This window comes from Eutrigla gurnardus (assembly GCF_963514095.1).
Source record: "Eutrigla gurnardus genome assembly, chromosome: 2".
Taxonomy (NCBI): domain Eukaryota; kingdom Metazoa; phylum Chordata; class Actinopteri; order Perciformes; family Triglidae; genus Eutrigla; species Eutrigla gurnardus.
Genome location: NC_139916.1, coordinates 17,545,876 through 17,563,249, shown reverse-complemented (window position 1 = coordinate 17,563,249; position 17,374 = coordinate 17,545,876). Strand labels below are relative to the sequence as shown.

Here is a 17,374-nt window from a genome sequence, read left to right as displayed (position 1 = left end):
GGGGGTTGGTGGGCTAGTTTGTTTGGGGAAATGTCACACCAGGAAGTATCAGCCAATGATAACAATGCTGCAGTTCTTCTGTGCCTGGGAATGAACACTGTCAGTATAATGTCACAGGCAGAATCATCCAACAAAGAACCTTTTAAGCAAAATGCACAGGTTGTATAGCAGGACATGTTTAATGTGGGAGCTCCCCAACAGCAGTGTTTTATGTTAATATATATGAAATACATTGTGCCTGTTAGAACTTCAAGACTAAAAAGGGTAAATATTTGAAGAAAAGTAATTCTTGTGATTGCAGTCTGCATTTGAGTGAGATATATTGGACGGAGGGCCTGCCTCATTAGCGGACTGTGACATTTACATTGTGTCCCGCCTACAAGGCGTGGATTTGTGTCTCCTTTCCAAAAGTATTGCGAGGGAGAGAGGGAGATACTGCGAGCATCGCCGATGGCCCGGTCTCGCTGCGTGATCCACCCCGAGCATCGACATTAGCAGCGAAGTGGGCTCGCGTAAAAAAAAACATACGGTCGTCTCCAAGTAGAGACGGAGAGCAGCAGGACGTCATCCGAACAGCCACCGGGAAGGGACCGCATCATGACTGCAATGGAGGAGCAGGCGCTGGCTGGCTGGATGACTGAATAACACCGGCCGCCTTCTGAGGAATAACGCTGCTATACTGGCTGTATTAGCGGGTGAGTTCGCTGTTTGCGGAGAGGTAGCACCGTCTGCGTTTACCACCGTCTAACATCACGTTATACCACAGCGTTATGAGTTGTGATTGATTTCTCTAACGTGAAATACCACATAGGTTGCAAGTCGCAGCCGTTGCTGCATCAGTGTGTTGCCACAGCTTCAGCCCCGTCTAATCGATCACCCCCATCGATTGGGCCTCAAAGCTTTTTTTTGTATAAGTTTATTGATGCGAGAAGCGTGCGTTGATGGTATTAATAGTGACTTCAAACGTCCGTGAGATGGTAGCGAACAGATGCCTACCAACGGTCCATCTCTAAACATGGAAGCGTTTGCCTGTTATCGCGTTTCATGCGAAAAGACTATACATTTGTCCCAATTTAATCATCTTTTTTTTTATGAGAGGGGCTAAAGGATAATTAGCCGTAGCTGTTTTTTCCTCCACTAACGGAGCAGTCGTCTCCTGACAAGGCTCGTGTAACCAGAGGGGGCGCCACTCCGCATAACTAACGTTAGCACACCAAGTAGCTAATAAAAGTTAGGCGCTTCACAGCCCACATGTGTGAATGCCTCTATTTGAAGCAGCCTCGACATAAGCCCATAACCACATTATAAGAATAGAAAAATGGCGTCAGAAACATCCGGGTCGCTCTGAAAAGTAGCTGGTGGGGGGGACACAAGACGTTGAGTCCTCTTGAAACGAACACTGGAGGATTTCTTTTCAGGCTGGAGCTCAGCGCAGTTGTTGCTACGCTACCAACGCTGCGCGTGCGGCGCTAGAGCTGTTGCTTAGCTGGTCGCCGTTAAAACCAATCCAGCCGCCCAGTCGACTTGTTCAACAGTCACCTAACAGGAAATAACAGGGTTATAACACAATTCCAATCACTTTATTTAGCTGCCACCGTCAGCATGCATCTCTCTTCTGTCCCTCACTGAACCACCTACTGCTGTTGTGTCAGCCCAAGTTCTCTTTGCATGCTGGCTCTTTTGCACCGGGTCAAGTCAAATTTATTTATAAAGTCCAATTAGCCTCAAGGGGGCTTTGCAGCCTGAACAGGATGTGATACCCTCTGTCCCCAGACTCTCTCTTTGGACGAATGTAAACTCCCCCAAATCCCCACATGGAAGAAGAAACCTCAGAAAGAGCAACTGAGAAGAGACCCCTTTGCCAGAATGGACGGACATGCAATACATGTCAGAACAGAAGCAATTTGAGATTCAGCTATGCGCGTTGCACTGCAGATTCTGCAGAAGTGACTAAGGATGAGGAACTACATTTATGTTTAATCTTAGCTGTTTCTCAGAAGAAAATGTGGAAAACATCCTGAGCCGTAAAGGCAGCTGTTTTGGGGCGAGTTTCAGTATCAAACATAAATCTGGGATTGTGTTTATTATTACTGATTTAGTGAGAGATATAGACTGCATTAGCAACAGACAGAGTACGCTTATAATTTAGTACACATGGAGTAGAAGTATGGTATTTACGTTCCAATCTCCTTCTGGGATAATGGTTTCATCATTAATCCAGGGTGTGTGGACCTCTTTGACCGTCTTGTTTTAGAAGAAAGGGGTGTAACTGAATCCAGAAGACTAGAAGGGCCTGAGTTTAAGTTACGGGTACAATTTATTATTATTACAATTTTTGACAGGTCTTATCACTGCAGTGAAAGGAGTCAGGACTACAGGCAATCGCTCACCAAGTGTAGTTAAAGTGGACAAACGCTACGAGGACATACTAGCGTCGCTTCAGATTTGATAAGACCTTGGTTCCAGTAGTAGAATTGAGTCAAGGCTGTCACCACCGGAGAGACTGGGTTGTATAAAAACTCGGTGGAACCAAAATTCTCACAAAGTATGAGAAAATCTTTACAAAAGAGGATCCAAGGAGGTGAATATTGAAATCACCATTAATTAAAATCTCAAGTGAGTAATAATTTCTGAGGTGCCAAAGGGATTCATAATTCATGGAGATAGTTTTAGTTCAAAGGCCTCGAATGAGTTGAATTTAATAACAAATTTGGAGATTAAATTAAAAGAGGCTTATAGATTGATACCCAGCTTTTTTTTAGAAGCCAGAGTAGCAAGGGCAATAGTTAAGTCAGATGGGGACATTTCATTTAATGGTGATACATGGTTTAAGCCATATTTCACATAAACTAGTCATATCCACACTACGCTGAAGAATGAGATCGTTTATCAGGATGGCTTCGTTGGACACTGATCTAGTATATATATACACATTTCAGGGTGTTGTTGGTGCTGCAGCTTTCAGTAATAGGCCAATACGTTTACATTTATTTAAGGCATTTAGCAGACACTTTTGTGACTTACAATAAGTACATTTGTCGAAAGAAAGGAACCACAAGATATCATTGCCGATAAAGTGAGAGCGAAAAAATAGAAACAAGTGTTAGGTCCTCGTCTGAGTAAAGTAGTAGCTGTTCAGCAAGGATACCTTAAGTACAACAGTGCTATCAAAGTGGTAAGAACATAGAAGTACAGGTATTTTGCGGAAAACTGCGAGTGACTCTGCTATCCTGACATCGGTCGGGAGTTCGTTCCACCACTGAGGTGTTTAGCTACCAGTAGATGACATATTAATTGGAAAATATACCTTGAATTATTAGGGTATCTGAGCCATTGTTAATGTTATTATTAATATGATATGAAACGCATAATTACACCTTTATCACCTGTGGAATTGTCTACTTGATGTTGATTTTATTTGACTGCATAGTGATGTTGTCAAACCTGGACTCTCATTTTCAACTGCATAAGGAATAGTTCCTTTTGTTTAATGGTTTTTATTTTATTGGATGGTGCTGTCGCTCCGTCAGATGGCTGGTTTGAATGTGAATTAAATTGGCTTCGGTCTGTATCATTTGCAGAATCCAACTTAATGAGTTGTTGTTGATGTTAATTACATCATCCTTTCCCAGTCTGTTTATCCGTTTAAAATGTAACGGATTATGCAGAGAGTGCAATGCATGATCCTGTGGTTTAAAGTTATTGAGATGAATGTATTCAGGCGTGCTTATTATTTGTCTTACAGTTTTTATTCCAACTTTGAGATACTTTCTTTATGAATGATCAAAGGGCTGCTGTATAAACATATTTATACTATCAGACAGATGCAGAAAAACTGTGCCGCAGTGCTTGAAATGTACTATAACACTGGTAAACCTTTTGGGAAGATAACCGTGGATTCAGGCTTGTTACGGTTGTTTTAACCGTAACAGTGTGGTGATGATGATTTAGATTTCTTTGCAAATGAGCAGCTCTAAGCCTGTTTATGTATCCTGAATGCACCATGAGTCTAAAGAGCCATTTGCAGACCAGCAGGGTCTTGTTCTTCTTTAACACTCACCAGCAAAATCTGTCAGACAGCTTTCATGTCAGAGAGGAAAGAGATCTTATTTCGTCGCTGCGCGTTCCTCTTCCTATTGTATTTTAGAGCAAATAAAGTTTATTAAGCGTCAGTGTACCAGTCAAATTCATTAAAGGCGAGGCAACGTGGCTGATAAAATAAGGAATGGAAATGTTGCTGGGTAAATAATAGTGTGCATTTATAATTATGTAAATTACACAGTTGTAAAAAATTAAATCAGAATAAATATGTGATCTGCATGAGTGTTACCATTAAAATGTAATTTAAGAGCAGATGGCCAGACAGTTGTAGCTATCTCTGCACAGCTTCTGGATCATGTCGCACATATGATTTATTTGTGAATTCATTTATTCATTGCCCAAATGCAAAATGGGGTGGATGTCAGTGGACACTGCAATAAATCTGTGGACCCTGTTTTTTTTTAAACCATCGTTTAAATAGTGATATCATGGTGTTTTCTTTAATATACTTCTCACGTGTTGAGGCTGTGTCAATATAAAGTATTTAAAAAACCTGACAATACCTATATTTGATCTGATTGGACCTTAAATGTGTGTTAAAGAATTGTGAGCAAGAAATCAATAAATATTCACGGCTTCACGGTGGTGTAGTGGGTAGCACTGTCCTTGCATTGTGGTCCTGGGTTGTTCGGGTTCCTTCTGTGGAGTTTGCATGGTTAATTGACTCTAAATGTCCCGTAGGTGTGAATGTGAGTGTGAATGGTTGTTTGTCTCTACATGTCGGCCCTGTGATAGACTGGCGACCTGTCCATGGTGAACCCTGCCTTCACCCAATGACAGCTGGGAACGACTCGGCCCCCGGCGACCCCGAATACAGGATAAGTGGTAGACGATGGATGGATGGATGGATGGATGGATGGATGGATGGTGTGTGTGTGTGTGTGTGTGTGTGTGTGTGTGTGTGTGTGTGTGTGTGTGTGTGTGTGTGTGTGTGTGTGTGTGTGTGTGTGTGTGTGTGTGTGTGTGTGTGTGTGTGTGTGTGTGTGTGTGTGTGGTTTTGTCAAACAGTCATGCTCATTGATCCGTTCACCGACATATTCAATCCAGAGGAGAGCAAATGCAGTGTTGGAGCAAATTGAGCTTTTTCAGGAAAAGCAGGTTTTGCACTGACCTCTGTGTGGGTTTCTGTGTTCACAGGGAAGCTGACTCAGTGGTTTATACAGCAGAGAGAGTGAAAGACCCAACACTTCTCCATAAGGTATAACCTTTTGTTCATATTATTCTGAAGTTCATCAATTATCAAACTGAAAAGCAAAAAATGTGTTTACGCAGCTAGAGTCCAAATATTTTACATTCTGAACAGGTGAGTCATCAAACATGATTCATAATTTACCATTTATTTATCTATGCCATTTTTGTCACGGTTAAAAGTAAGTTTAAATGTTCAAGTCAAGTGAAAGTGTTATAACAGTTTTGATTGTCAGATTTGTTATCAACTCAGACAATCCCAACAGGTGAAGTTGGGAGAAAACTAATTTATTTCATCTGTAGGGTGCTGTGATTAAACAGCCATGCCACCAGCAGCTGACATCGTGAAGGTGGCCATTGAATGGCCTGGTGCTAATGCTCAGCTTATAGAGATGGACCAGGTCTGTATTCCCGTAAAACGTGTCATTAAAAAACATCTCCAGTTGGCCTCTAATAACTCAAATTAAAACTAGCTGTGAGTGGGAAACCATTAGAAAGTCATTTGATTATTAAAGGGGAAACTTCAGCTTTAATTTGTTTTTAAATATGAAAGACATGAGTATTGCTGATATGTGTTTTAGTTGCAGAACACAGGATTAATATTTGTTATACTAAATAACCCTTCATGAGTTATAGATTTAAGAAAGGTAATCTTGTTTTTAAAAGCATGTGCTCTGACCACAAGCTGTCATTGTTCCAATGTTGTTATTTTGCATTCTTGCAATGTTTTTTTTTTCTGTTTGCAGAAAAGACCTTTGTCCTCAATAATACGAGAAGTATGTGATGGGTAAGCATTACTCCCACACATTTGAATATTTTCTTGATGATTTTTATTGTCTCTGACTTCATTTTAATAACCAAATGATGGAATTACAAATAAAACAGAGAATGGCAGCTGTTAAACTCCTGATGGCGAGTCCACTGACAGTTATTTGACTGTTGACTTCTTAAAAAAACATTCCCATTATTTCTTTCCTGTATCTGTCGTCATGTCTGCTTGTGTCTAAATATGTGTTTTAGCATTTTGAACATCTCGTTTGCCGTGCAATTTAGTGATGAGAATTGCACATTCTTATCTCACCCGTCCACCTCTTGGCTGTATCTACCCACTGCCTCCCTTTTCCACTTCAAATGGAGAATTCTTTGCACTCTGCTGTTCACACCCACTGGATCATTCTCCTCCACAATCTCCCTGTATTGCCATTCGTGTAAAAACAACTGCTGCAGGGAGCGATCTGACTTACAATGCACAATACACGCATACCAAAGTGCTGCATTAAAAGTCTCACTGCCTCCGTAGTTGGTATTTAACACTTAAACTAATGAATCTGACTTCTCTGTGTCCTCAGCTGGTCTTTATCAGGCTCGGAGCAGTTTGCTCTGCGTTATGCTGATGGCCCTCAGCTTTATATCACTGAGCAGGTGAGCTTCACTGTTTCATTCCTAAGCTTGTGTTGATGGCTTTGTAAATTAGTGTTGAAACTCCTTTAACATTCTTCCTTTATTATCTTATAGAGCCGCGGTGAAATCAAGAATGGGACCATCCTCCGATTAGCAATTTCACCCGTGAGTCAGCTCTGTTGTTAACTGCTGTTCAGTTGTGTCTTTTTAAAGATGTTTTGAAATGGTCATTAAAAATAATAGGTTTCAGTGAGATATTTGTGCAAATAGTAAGTGGTGTGTATTTTGGCTCCTCACTCAATTTTCTAACACTATATATCAGTGACTTGAAGGGGTCTTAACACATGAACATCATCAAGTTCTACTTTTGAGCAGCCGAACTGTTAGTCTTGCAAGTTCCATCATAACCTGACATAACCTGTCAGCACATGATGGAGGGAGAGCACTGATTTTAAAAGCATGGAAGGGGTTGATGTGATTTGCTGTGGTTGACGCCAGCCTCCAACACACTGTGCAAAAATAATGCATGATAATATATTCTTTCTATTCGCACCCTTCCTCCCAAGTGCACTGTGGGTGCACCTCAGACCTCTCATCAAAACACAAATACACTGTGCACTAGAATATTGGATTTAGTACACATTTCTTTATTGTAGAATTATTAACAATATGACAAAAATAGTGAATATATAGACATAAAACTGAGATACCAGGCATTCACTGTATAACTAATAATAATAATCCATCCATCTATACCGCTTATCCTGTGTCCAGGGTCGCGGGGGGAGCTAGAGCCGATCCCACCTGGACAGGTCTCCAGTCTATCACAGGGCCGACATGTAGAGACAAACAACCATTCACACTCACATTCACACCTACGGCCAATTTAGAGTCATCAATTAACCTATAATAATAATAATAATCATAAAGACCTCATGTTGTGTGACAACATATGAAACAGCCTGTAATATTTAAAAAGTTAGCACTTAAACATGAGAGTTTTTTAGATCAAATCTGTGAAACCAATAATTAATTGAATGGGTGGTTGAGGTGAGTTTCTCATGAAAGAGACATTTGTTATGTCCGACAGGCTCGTGCTGCCCGTCAGCTCCTGGAGAGGATCCAATCCCACGGTATCGACGCGCGGCTAGAGGCTCTCAAAGAGCTCGCCAAGCTGTCCGCAGACCCAACCTTTGCCGCAGAGTTCATCAATATGGAGGGCATTGGGACGCTGGCCCGTCTTGTTGAAAGTGGCACCCAGTGAGCAAAGATTAAGTTTTTATGACAGCGATGATATTTTTTTTCAAACATCTATACTTGTATCAGTCAGGTCAGGCGATGTGAAAAGGCTTCTAACTTTTGTTTGCTTCCTTCAGCTTTGGTGAGATGCTGGCCTTCACGCTCACAGCCTTCCTGGAGCTAATGGATCATGGCATCGTGTCCTGGGACCTTATCTCCCTCTCCTTCATCAAACAGGTACTACCTCAACAAAAGATTGTTTCATCCCAAACATTAGCTCCACAGACAGCCCACTGGAATCTCAAGGCCTGTCTTTTTTTATCTCTTTTTATTCACACGCTGTTATTTAATTACTTCCCATCCTTCCCTCCCACATGAGTGGGTCCGGAAATGAGTGGGTGCCGTTGCCGAGCAACTCCTCCTATTTCAAACTCCTTCAGTGTTTACGCTATGTGACTAGTTTTCTTTTGAAATACTCTTGATTAAGTTTTCACAAGCAGAGGGAACTCTCCTTTTGGTGATATTAATCTTTTAGGTATCACAAGCTCTTGTTGAATTGACTCAGAAACGTACACAGTATATGATGGTAAAGAGTCAGAGTTGATTGGTCTTTTCCTCTGTTCTCACTCAGATCGCAGGCTACGTGAACCAGCCGATGGTGGACGTGTCCATCCTGCAGCGCTCTTTGGCCATCCTCGAGAGCATGGTCCTCAACAGCCACAGCCTCTACCACCGGGTGGCGCAGGAGATCACCGTGGGACAGCTCATCGGGCACCTGCAAGTGTGAGCACACACACACGCACAGGGGCGTCACGCACTCTGATATGGGGGGGCAGTGATTGAAATGTAGCACTGTGGGGTAACTTAGGAAATCGATTATTAGAAATATGCCACGGTATTTAGCTCGTGGCACTATTTAAAGGGTGAGTTCAGGATGCTTAGATGACCCGTATCAAACACCAAGGCTGCTCCTTTGAAATATCCAAAATGCTCCGAGTTGTAACGCTCTTTATAAGAAAATTAAGAATACCCTGCTATTATTCAAAACTGTTTTACGAAAGAGGGTTCTCTAAAAGCCCTGCATCCATCCACCCAAGTATTAGTAGTGATAAGGGTAAGGTTAATTATAATGTAGCATAGGATTTAGCCTTGAGTTTAAACTCTGTATGGACATTACTGGAGCATGATGCTTCTAACTGGTTGTTATGATGCTTGATATTCCTTCAGGTCCAACCAGGAGATCCAAACCTATGCCATCGCCCTCATCAATGCTCTTTTCCTGAAGGCACCAGAGGACAGACGGCAGGTCAGTGTGCTTTAGTAGAGAAAAGGACTGAATAATCATAATAAACATAGCTAGACTACTAATACCATTCCATTCTCACTTATGCTCTAAAAACAACCATTCATAACTGAGCTGCCCGCTGCCATGATTCTGTCTTATAGTCATATCTTATGACACACTCACTCAAAATAGTACACCCTTTCCTCCTAAAGTTTGCACATTTGTTATGTTGCAGGTTTTTTTTAGAGTAGCTCAGCAAAGGATGACTGTACTAAATACACAAAGAACTTTGATCGGATCACAGCAGAATACAGTAGTACAGTGAATAGTTCCTATTTCCATAAAACTCAAGGATTGGACTCAATGCCAGCCAAATGGTACGTGATGAGATGATTAAGTGAAACCTTGGAATTGTTGGCAGTGTGAGCAAGATGACAAATGTGGCGTGAAAAATGATTCATTTAACATCCAAATATCCTAAAATATGACATTAAGTTACATTGATTTAACAGAGTTGGACAGAATCATCCCAAACAGAGTCTGAAATATCTTTGTAGCACAGCCAAACGTACAAAGACTCGCGTCACTGCCATGATGTCTCATGTGTCCACTCACCCTGCAGTGATGACTCCCGTCCAGAATCACACGGTGCACGAGCATACTGCAGTGTTTCATCCTGTTTCATGCATTGTCACTTGTCCCGTGTCTCCTTTATAGTTATGGTGCTTAATGTGATTTGTATGTGTTACTTACTTGTATTTTACAATTTAGAAAAACAACACTTGAGCCGTGTTGTTCTATGAAAAGGCAGTTTTATGCTAGTATTACTATAATATCTCAGGAATTAACTTGAAGAAAAATTTGATTTTATTACATCCTGCAGCACAATAAAATCTCACCACATTTATCATAGCAGTCATGAAGCGTACTTCAAATACCATACACTGACAACTAACTCAAAATGTTTTTTTGATTTAATTTCACCAACAAAGTAAACAAAGACTGTTTGCTTCAGTAGCCCAATTGTAAATTGCCAATTTAAATTGGATTTTGAAAAATATGTATATTTCCAAAAATGTCTTTAAATCCTCCCAAAATCCTGACTCAGTTTTGAAACTGCAGGTGAAAAATGCAGGAGAGTTGGAATGAAGAGATGTGGGTAGAGGAGGGGGAGTATTTATTTTCTTGTGGGTTGTACGAGGGTCATATAACCCACGGTATCTTTGGACTGTTGTCCTTGAACATGCATTCATCTCCGGCTGCTGTTGACCACTGGAGGGCAAAGTGAGTCAGTTCTTTGGAGATAAATACAGCAGAGGGACATGCGGTAATACTGTGTGTATGGTCGGCAACGTTGAACTGATCAATACTAAAATGAAGCAGTTACAGTGGAGTTAGATTTACGCATTTTGTTTCTTCACGACGTGACCGCTGTGTAGCACTGCAACAACAAAAGTCCAATAAATCATCCCATCGCTGATGAGTTGTGTCTCCAGTGTAGTTGCACAGTGAAGAAAATGCTCGACAGATCCCGGTTACATGATAAACGTCTCTGCTAAAGGAGCTACCAGGACGCCGCAGTGATTTTCATGCATAATGGCTGGTTTAAAGATCATCTATTCCTCTGTGGGTTGATAGAATTTCACAGCTCTTCCGTTCGTGAAATCATTTCAAAAGGAGTCTAACCGACGCGCGCGTGGTTGTCGGATACTGCATGTAGGCCGTGTGAGGTTTTTCAAACAGCTATATGTCGTGACTACTTGGCATTCTTATTTGGCATTATGCTTTTTTTTTTGTTCTTATTTTGTTGCATGCTGTGCCAGTGATGTTTCCCTGTATCTCATTGTCCATGTGTGTGCACTCTCTGTTTCCATCACTGTTACACCCACGTCCCTCCTCCCTCCCTTCAACCTGTAGGAGGAGTATACTAACCCGCTGGAGCAGCACCTCACTGTGAGTACACATCCCTCAGCATCCCATCCTGTCCTCTCCACCCCACAGCCCTTCTCCTCCTTCACTCCCTATCTCTTTCTGTGTCGCCGCAAATTATGATAGAGCTTGCTGTGGCAGCTGACAGGCTATGTTGACAGATTAAAGATGTTTTTACAGAAGGTGTGAAGGGCAAAAAGCAGTGATGGAAACATAGCTTCAGAGTGTTGACACATTTTCCATTTGCCGGAGGTAGACTTGAACACTGATTTCCTGTGTAATAAAGCTTCTTCCCTTATCCGCTCTCTTTGTTGGAATAATGCATCTCTTTACCCTCAGGAAATGGCTAGCACTTTGGCTCAGAAACACCTGCGATCCATCATCCTAAATGTGAGTATCAAGTTTGGAAGTATTTCTGGCTGTTACAGCTGCAAATTAGAGCCAATGCTCCGCTTTACTGGCTATTACTGGCCTTCAGATGCTGTAAAATATCCAGGTATGAGCACAGGATTTGAGCATTGGAAAACATTCTGTATGCATATATTCTTTGAGACTATCCTGTGCATGGTAGGGCTGGAAGTTTCATCCCAGGGACCACCAGTATAAAGATTTAGTCACCTGGAGAGCTAGAGAACCAGCAATTATGATATGCAACTAGGTCAAAATCTGCTCTGTAAATGATTCTGTTTGGCACTGATTCCTCTGGAAGTGCCCAACTCAACGGGCTGCAAACATCAGTGAGGAAAACGCTCCATTCAGGCACACATTCAGGCTTTTACATGTGTTTTGTGCTTTATGACTTGAAGACGTTGCTCTTAACTTAGTGCTCTCCTTTTATCAGCATGTGATTCGAGGAAATCGACCAATCAAAGCAGAAATGGCACATCAGCTGTATGTGCTGCAGGTATTAACCTTCAACCTTCTGGAAGAACGAATGATGACCAAAATGGATCCCAATGACCAGGTAAAACTCTAGATGATGAATTTTCTCTCTGGCAGATCATTGTACTTCCATAATGCCACATAATGTGTGATCTAAAATATAACATGATACGTGAAATACAACAAATGCCTCTTACATAACATCAACAATATAAGAAATCATCTATGGTGTGTTCAAATGAACAACATGGTTTATTGGATGATTATATGCAGCCTTAAAGATCTTAATAATCTCAGTTGAGTTTACATTCCGATAGATCTGGTTTAAGTGTGTTAGAAAAATTGACATTTTCCTGTTTGTTTTTCCTGGGATTAGATTTGTATTAATAATAAATAATAATGTTTATTATTTCCTGCTATAATGTTAAAAAGTGTCATTATTAATGCTGATAACGTCTTGGCTCGCTGTGGTCCAGGCTCAGAGAGACATCATCTTTGAGCTGCGTAGGATTGCTTTCGATGGAGAAAATGACCCCACTGGTACAGAAAAGAGAAAGGCCTTGTACACCAAGGACTATAAGATGCTGGGGTTCACTGTGAGTCTCCATTATCCATCTCTGTTGCCTCTGTACTACTTGTAAAAGAAACAGTATAATTAAAACGGCTTTATTGTCTCATGGCTCACGTTATTTCTGTTTCGAATGCAGAACCATGTGAATCCGGCCATGGACTTCACCCAGACTCCTCCAGGAATGCTGGCTTTGGACAACATGCTGTACCTCGCCAAGGTTCACCAGGACACATACATCAGGGTACGTTGCGGCTTCATGCATGACTTTGTTCATCTCACAGAGGTGGTGACGTCGGCCACACACCTAACTTCTCACTCGTGACAGATTGTGCTGGAGAACAGCAGCCGCGAGGACAAGCATGAATGTCCCTTCGGCCGCTGTGCCATTGAACTTACTCGGATGTTGTGCGAGATCCTCCAGGTTGGAGAATTACGTAAGTAGATCTGCGTTTGACATGAGGTGATGATGACACTCAGCACTCTAGTCAAGGATAGTGTCTGTGTGAGAGAGGAAGATCCCCCCCTCATAGCAGTTTTCTTTTGAAATATTTACCTTTCGTGTAGCTAATGAGGGCTGCAACGACTACCACCCCATGTTCTTCACTCATGATCGGGCATGGGAGGAGTTCTTCTGTGTCTGCATCCAGCTACTGAATAAAACCTGGAAGGAGATGAGGGCCACAGCTGAGGACTTCAATAAGGTGTGACATTAAAACGCACACACACTTTTCACACACATGCATGTTATTGAGATTGAAGAAGGTGAAGAACCCAAACAGTAGAGCTGAATGAATGAATGGACTGCATAACTAAGAATCCTTGAGCAAGAATTCATACTGAGTTTTGTAGGAATGTGAGTAATATTGGGCTTCTCATTTAAGCACATTTAGAAACTGTTGTAGCGGCTGTTTTATTCTGATGTGTGTAGCTGAAGTGAGCAGGCCACTGACACAGATGGCTGAAAAGTTTTTCATCTAAATAATATGTGACAATTATATGCTTAATGCTGTCTTATTCAATTCAAAGTACTTTGACCATTTAAATCAATTACTATTCATACGTCTACTAAAATGGACATGGAATCTATTGCTACAGCATACCTGCAACATTCTAGTATATATTTTAAATAGTCGTGCCAATCGATGAGTAATAATGTCGGTCAGTTTCTGATTGGTAAAATAATGGTAAAATGTAACTGTTAATGTAAATGTCTCACTAAAAACTAATGTTAGATCTGTGAACTGATGCCTATCACCTCTTAATGTGTGGGAAGTCTGATATGTTTACTCCACTTTCCATGAATCATATGTGTGTTTAAACCCTGAGCAGGTGATGCAGGTGGTCCGTGAGCAGATCACCAGGGCTCTGGCCATGAAGCCGTCTTCTTTAGACCAGCTGAAGAATAAACTGCGAGGCCTCAGCTACTCAGAGATTCTGCGTCTGCGGCAGTCCGAGAGAATGAGCCAGGACGATTTCCAGTCTCCTCCCATCATGTCAGTCTGTAGTTAATATAAGTATAGTATTGTGCACATGTGCGTCTGTGTGTGGGGGCCTGTTGCTCATGCTGTGGTTGTCCTCCAGCGAGCTGCGGGAGAGAATTCAGCCCGAAATCTTAGAGCTCATCAAGCAACAGCGACTCAACCGGCTGTGTGAGGGGAGCTGTTTCCGCAAGCTGGGGAACCGCCGGAGGCAAGGTACATACCGTCTAAACACAATCGCTTTGCTTTTTTTTTTACTGCTGAGTACTGCTGCTGTTGATTATCAGCTAAGCATTGTGTTCCCTTCCCCATTTGTAGAGAAGTTTTGGTTCTGCAGACTCTCGCTGAATCACAAAGTGCTGCACTATGGAGACCTCGATGAGTCACCTCAGGGTGAAGTGCCTTTCGAGCTGCTCAGTGACAAGAGTAAGAGACATTTATTTTTTCAGGTGGCTCCATCTCCCAACTCATAAACTTTTCATTACACTCACGGTGACACCACACTGTGTCTGCCAGTAGGCTGACCTTAATAAACTTTATATTCCTCTTAGTCCCCGTCTCTGACATCAAGTCTGTGGTGACTGGGAAGGACTGCCCTCATATGAAAGAAAAAAGTGCTCTGAAACAAAACAAGGTACTATTATTTTAATTTGTTTTTTTTTTATTGTCATTTCACCCACATGCCTGTTCTTTCATTACTTGCTGTCACTCAATATGTTGTTTATCCGGTTTGTTTCTATCAGGAGGTGCTGGAGTTAGCTTTCTCTGTCCTCTATGATCCTGATGAGACACTCAATTTTGTGGCACCCAACAAATATGAGGTAAGCTCAGCAACAGTGAGACTTAAAGGTGCGAGATATGAGGTTGGGAGCTTTTCCATTGCCTCTCAAAGGCTCTCAAAAAAGATTATGCCTGAGCCCATAGCTTATGGTGCTAACAGTACATACTATGGCGAACAAGCCGACAGAGCTAACAATTTTTGACTAAGGGCGAGTGCTACGCTTCCTGATGACACCGTCTGTCGGGACAGCATTATTATCACACGCACGAACATGCAATAACAGCGGCCGGCCCAGCTATGTTAACAAAGCATGAGGAGATTCAGATCACAACACACAAACAGGGAAAGCGATTTCATTCCCTGCTCAGGTAGAGATTACTCTTCTTTATCTCTACACAGCACATTCTTGTTTGCTGCTATATTAATGCTCTGAATCTCACAGTTATGTCACTGTGTGGGTGAGCAGAAAATCCGGTGGGCCTACTAGCTTGTAGTGGTGAGCGCATAAAGAATTATCACCCAACTTTGCAGTTCCCTTTGGCTCGAAGGAACATTTTAGTGTTTTTCAGCTCCTTGTTTTGGTTTTCTATTCTATAGCTTTACTGTTTTGGTTCACTGTCTTGCAGTATGTAGATATTTTCAGCAAAAAAGCTCAGAAAACCACATTTTGCCACCTGCCCAATACCAAACAGCACTGAGATAGTAAGTGGCGAGCTAACTTTGAGCATTTAACAGCTAAAGAGGCAGATATTTGCCTCAGGAGGAGCCAGGGATCGAACTGCTAACCTTGTAACTAGAGGAGGAACCGCCCTCCCAACTGAGCTGCCCCCCCGAAAAAAGAAAAGTGGTGCTTCGTCAGAACCATGCTAGTTTCAAATTTGTATGATATTTGCATGAACGAGGATGTCCAAATGAACTAGCTCACTTACAACTTGCTGGTTAACATAGTGTAGCCACAGCGACACTATGCTCAGCCTTCATCTATGATCCTCTGTGTGATGTTTTCGGAGTAGTACTGCATCTGGACTGACGGACTGTGTGCGCTGCTGGGCAGAGAGATGGGCAGTGACCTGACGCGCAGCGACCTAGATACTCTCATCAGCATGGAGATGAAGCTCCGCCTCCTCGACCTTGAGAACATCACCATCCCAGAAGCCCCGCCCCCCGTGCCGAAGGAGCCTAGCTCTTATAACTTCACCTACAACTACAGCTGAGATGTGTGTGTGTGTGTGTGTGTGTGTGTGTGTGTGTGTGTGTGTATGTGTTGGTGTGTTTGCAGTTCATGTGTGTGTTTGTCAAGGATGTGTATCTTTTGATGAATTTAGCTGCAGATATATGCACCGGAAAAGGCAACTTTGAGTACTTTTTTTAACGTTTCAGAACCCTGGAGAGTTCTCTCCATCCGTGTTTGTTATGCTGTTCAGTTCATCAAATAGAAGAAAATGTGTTTATAGCTTCACAAGGAGTTCAAAGTTCAGGGTCCTCTACATTGCAGTTACTCCTGTAGCTGGTAGGTACTCAGTGAGCAACAAAGCCTGCCGGTGTAAGTGAAGGAATACTGTGTCTGTGATGAAAAGCTGTTCAAATCTGCAAATTAGTCTTTAGTTGAGTATATTTCAGTCAAATCGTGACTTAACTGGTCAATAAAAACATGCAACCGTGCGTGTACCATTCCAGCTATAAAATGGTGTTCAGTTTGATTCGGTCCGTCTCTCCACATGACGGGTGCACGATGAAAAGAGTGTGTGGGCCGAGAGTCTACACACTCACTTGTTCCTGAAATTCAGCCAGTATGCAGAGATTTGAAATGCTCAGCTTCACTTCAGTAGGTGGGATAGTTGAGCTCAGGAGGGATAGAATATGAAGTTTCTAGTGAAAGGGCAGTCTTTCTAATGAGTACACCACCCTCCTGCCCATCGAGATCTCATAAATGTGAAGATATTTGACCAGCAGTTCAGTATTGAAAAAATGAAAAGGGCTGAAATTCAGCGATAAAAATGCAATTGCTAGAAATGCAATTTTATAACAATCAACTTGGGTTTGTCAACTATTTTGCAGATTGTCTTTCCATCAGTTAATTAATAAATACTCGAATAATTTCAGATGCACACAATTGGTGCTATGAGCATACATTTCGTACAGCTTATGTTTACTCAAACATGCTGCTTTAGATCGTTTTAACTCAGTTCTCTCCTCAGTATAACACCTTTTCATAGGCCGTTACACAGTGTGAGTCAGATATATCCCTTTGTGTTGAAACTGTTCAAGCATGTGGTGTGAAGACACACTTGCTTTCTTTATGTGTCGCTGAGTCTGTATATGTGTGTGCAGATTTTGAGGTTTAGTGTAACTTGTTGATGTGAGGAATAATCTCAATATGTCATGAGCGTGAAGCTCGTGGAAGTCATGGCCAAAGCTCTGAAATCCAACACATTAAAAAAACACAAATTGCCCGTTTTAGTTGAATTATAGTCACTGCATTGCCTTATCAGTCAACGTCACTGTATTGTTTGGCATTC

At 41.9% G+C, this 17,374-nt stretch overlaps 1 protein-coding gene across 2 annotated transcripts; it reads left to right on the top strand.

Moving 5' to 3' along the window:
• The first annotated feature begins 454 nt into the window (after positions 1 to 454).
• On the top strand, positions 455 to 16,348 carry elmo2 (engulfment and cell motility 2). 2 transcript variants are annotated; one of them, XM_084032355.1, is made up of 23 exons: positions 456 to 695; positions 5,239 to 5,299; positions 5,593 to 5,690; positions 6,036 to 6,076; positions 6,639 to 6,711; positions 6,805 to 6,855; positions 7,781 to 7,950; positions 8,067 to 8,166; positions 8,561 to 8,712; positions 9,157 to 9,235; positions 11,132 to 11,167; positions 11,483 to 11,533; positions 11,985 to 12,107; positions 12,502 to 12,621; positions 12,733 to 12,837; positions 12,922 to 13,030; positions 13,161 to 13,297; positions 13,926 to 14,089; positions 14,178 to 14,290; positions 14,393 to 14,500; positions 14,626 to 14,708; positions 14,818 to 14,895; positions 15,869 to 16,346. In XM_084032355.1, the coding sequence occupies exons 3-23, from the start codon at positions 5,613 to 5,615 to the stop codon at positions 16,067 to 16,069; spliced, it is 2,172 nt and encodes a 723-aa protein (XP_083888481.1). In that variant the 5' UTR covers positions 456 to 695; positions 5,239 to 5,299; positions 5,593 to 5,612; the 3' UTR covers positions 16,070 to 16,346. The 2 variants fall into 2 exon arrangements, with proteins under 2 accessions (XP_083888482.1, XP_083888481.1); XM_084032356.1 differs by lacking the exon at positions 11,132 to 11,167 and having other exon boundaries at positions 455 to 695; positions 15,869 to 16,348.
• Positions 16,349 to 17,374: the final 1,026 nt, after the last annotated feature.

What these genes read in the sequence shown, in the direction of transcription:
- elmo2 (XM_084032355.1), top strand. Translation starts at nt 5,613, where the DNA reads ATGCCACCAGCAGCTGACATCGTGAAGGTGGCCATTGAATGGCCTGGT. An exon ending in CCCTCTCCTTCATCAAACAG is followed by an intron (nt 8,167 to 8,560) that starts GTACTACCTCAA and finishes GTTCTCACTCAG; the next exon opens with ATCGCAGGCTACGTGAACCA. An exon ending in CACCAGAGGACAGACGGCAG is followed by an intron (nt 9,236 to 11,131) that starts GTCAGTGTGCTT and finishes TTCAACCTGTAG; the next exon opens with GAGGAGTATACTAACCCGCT.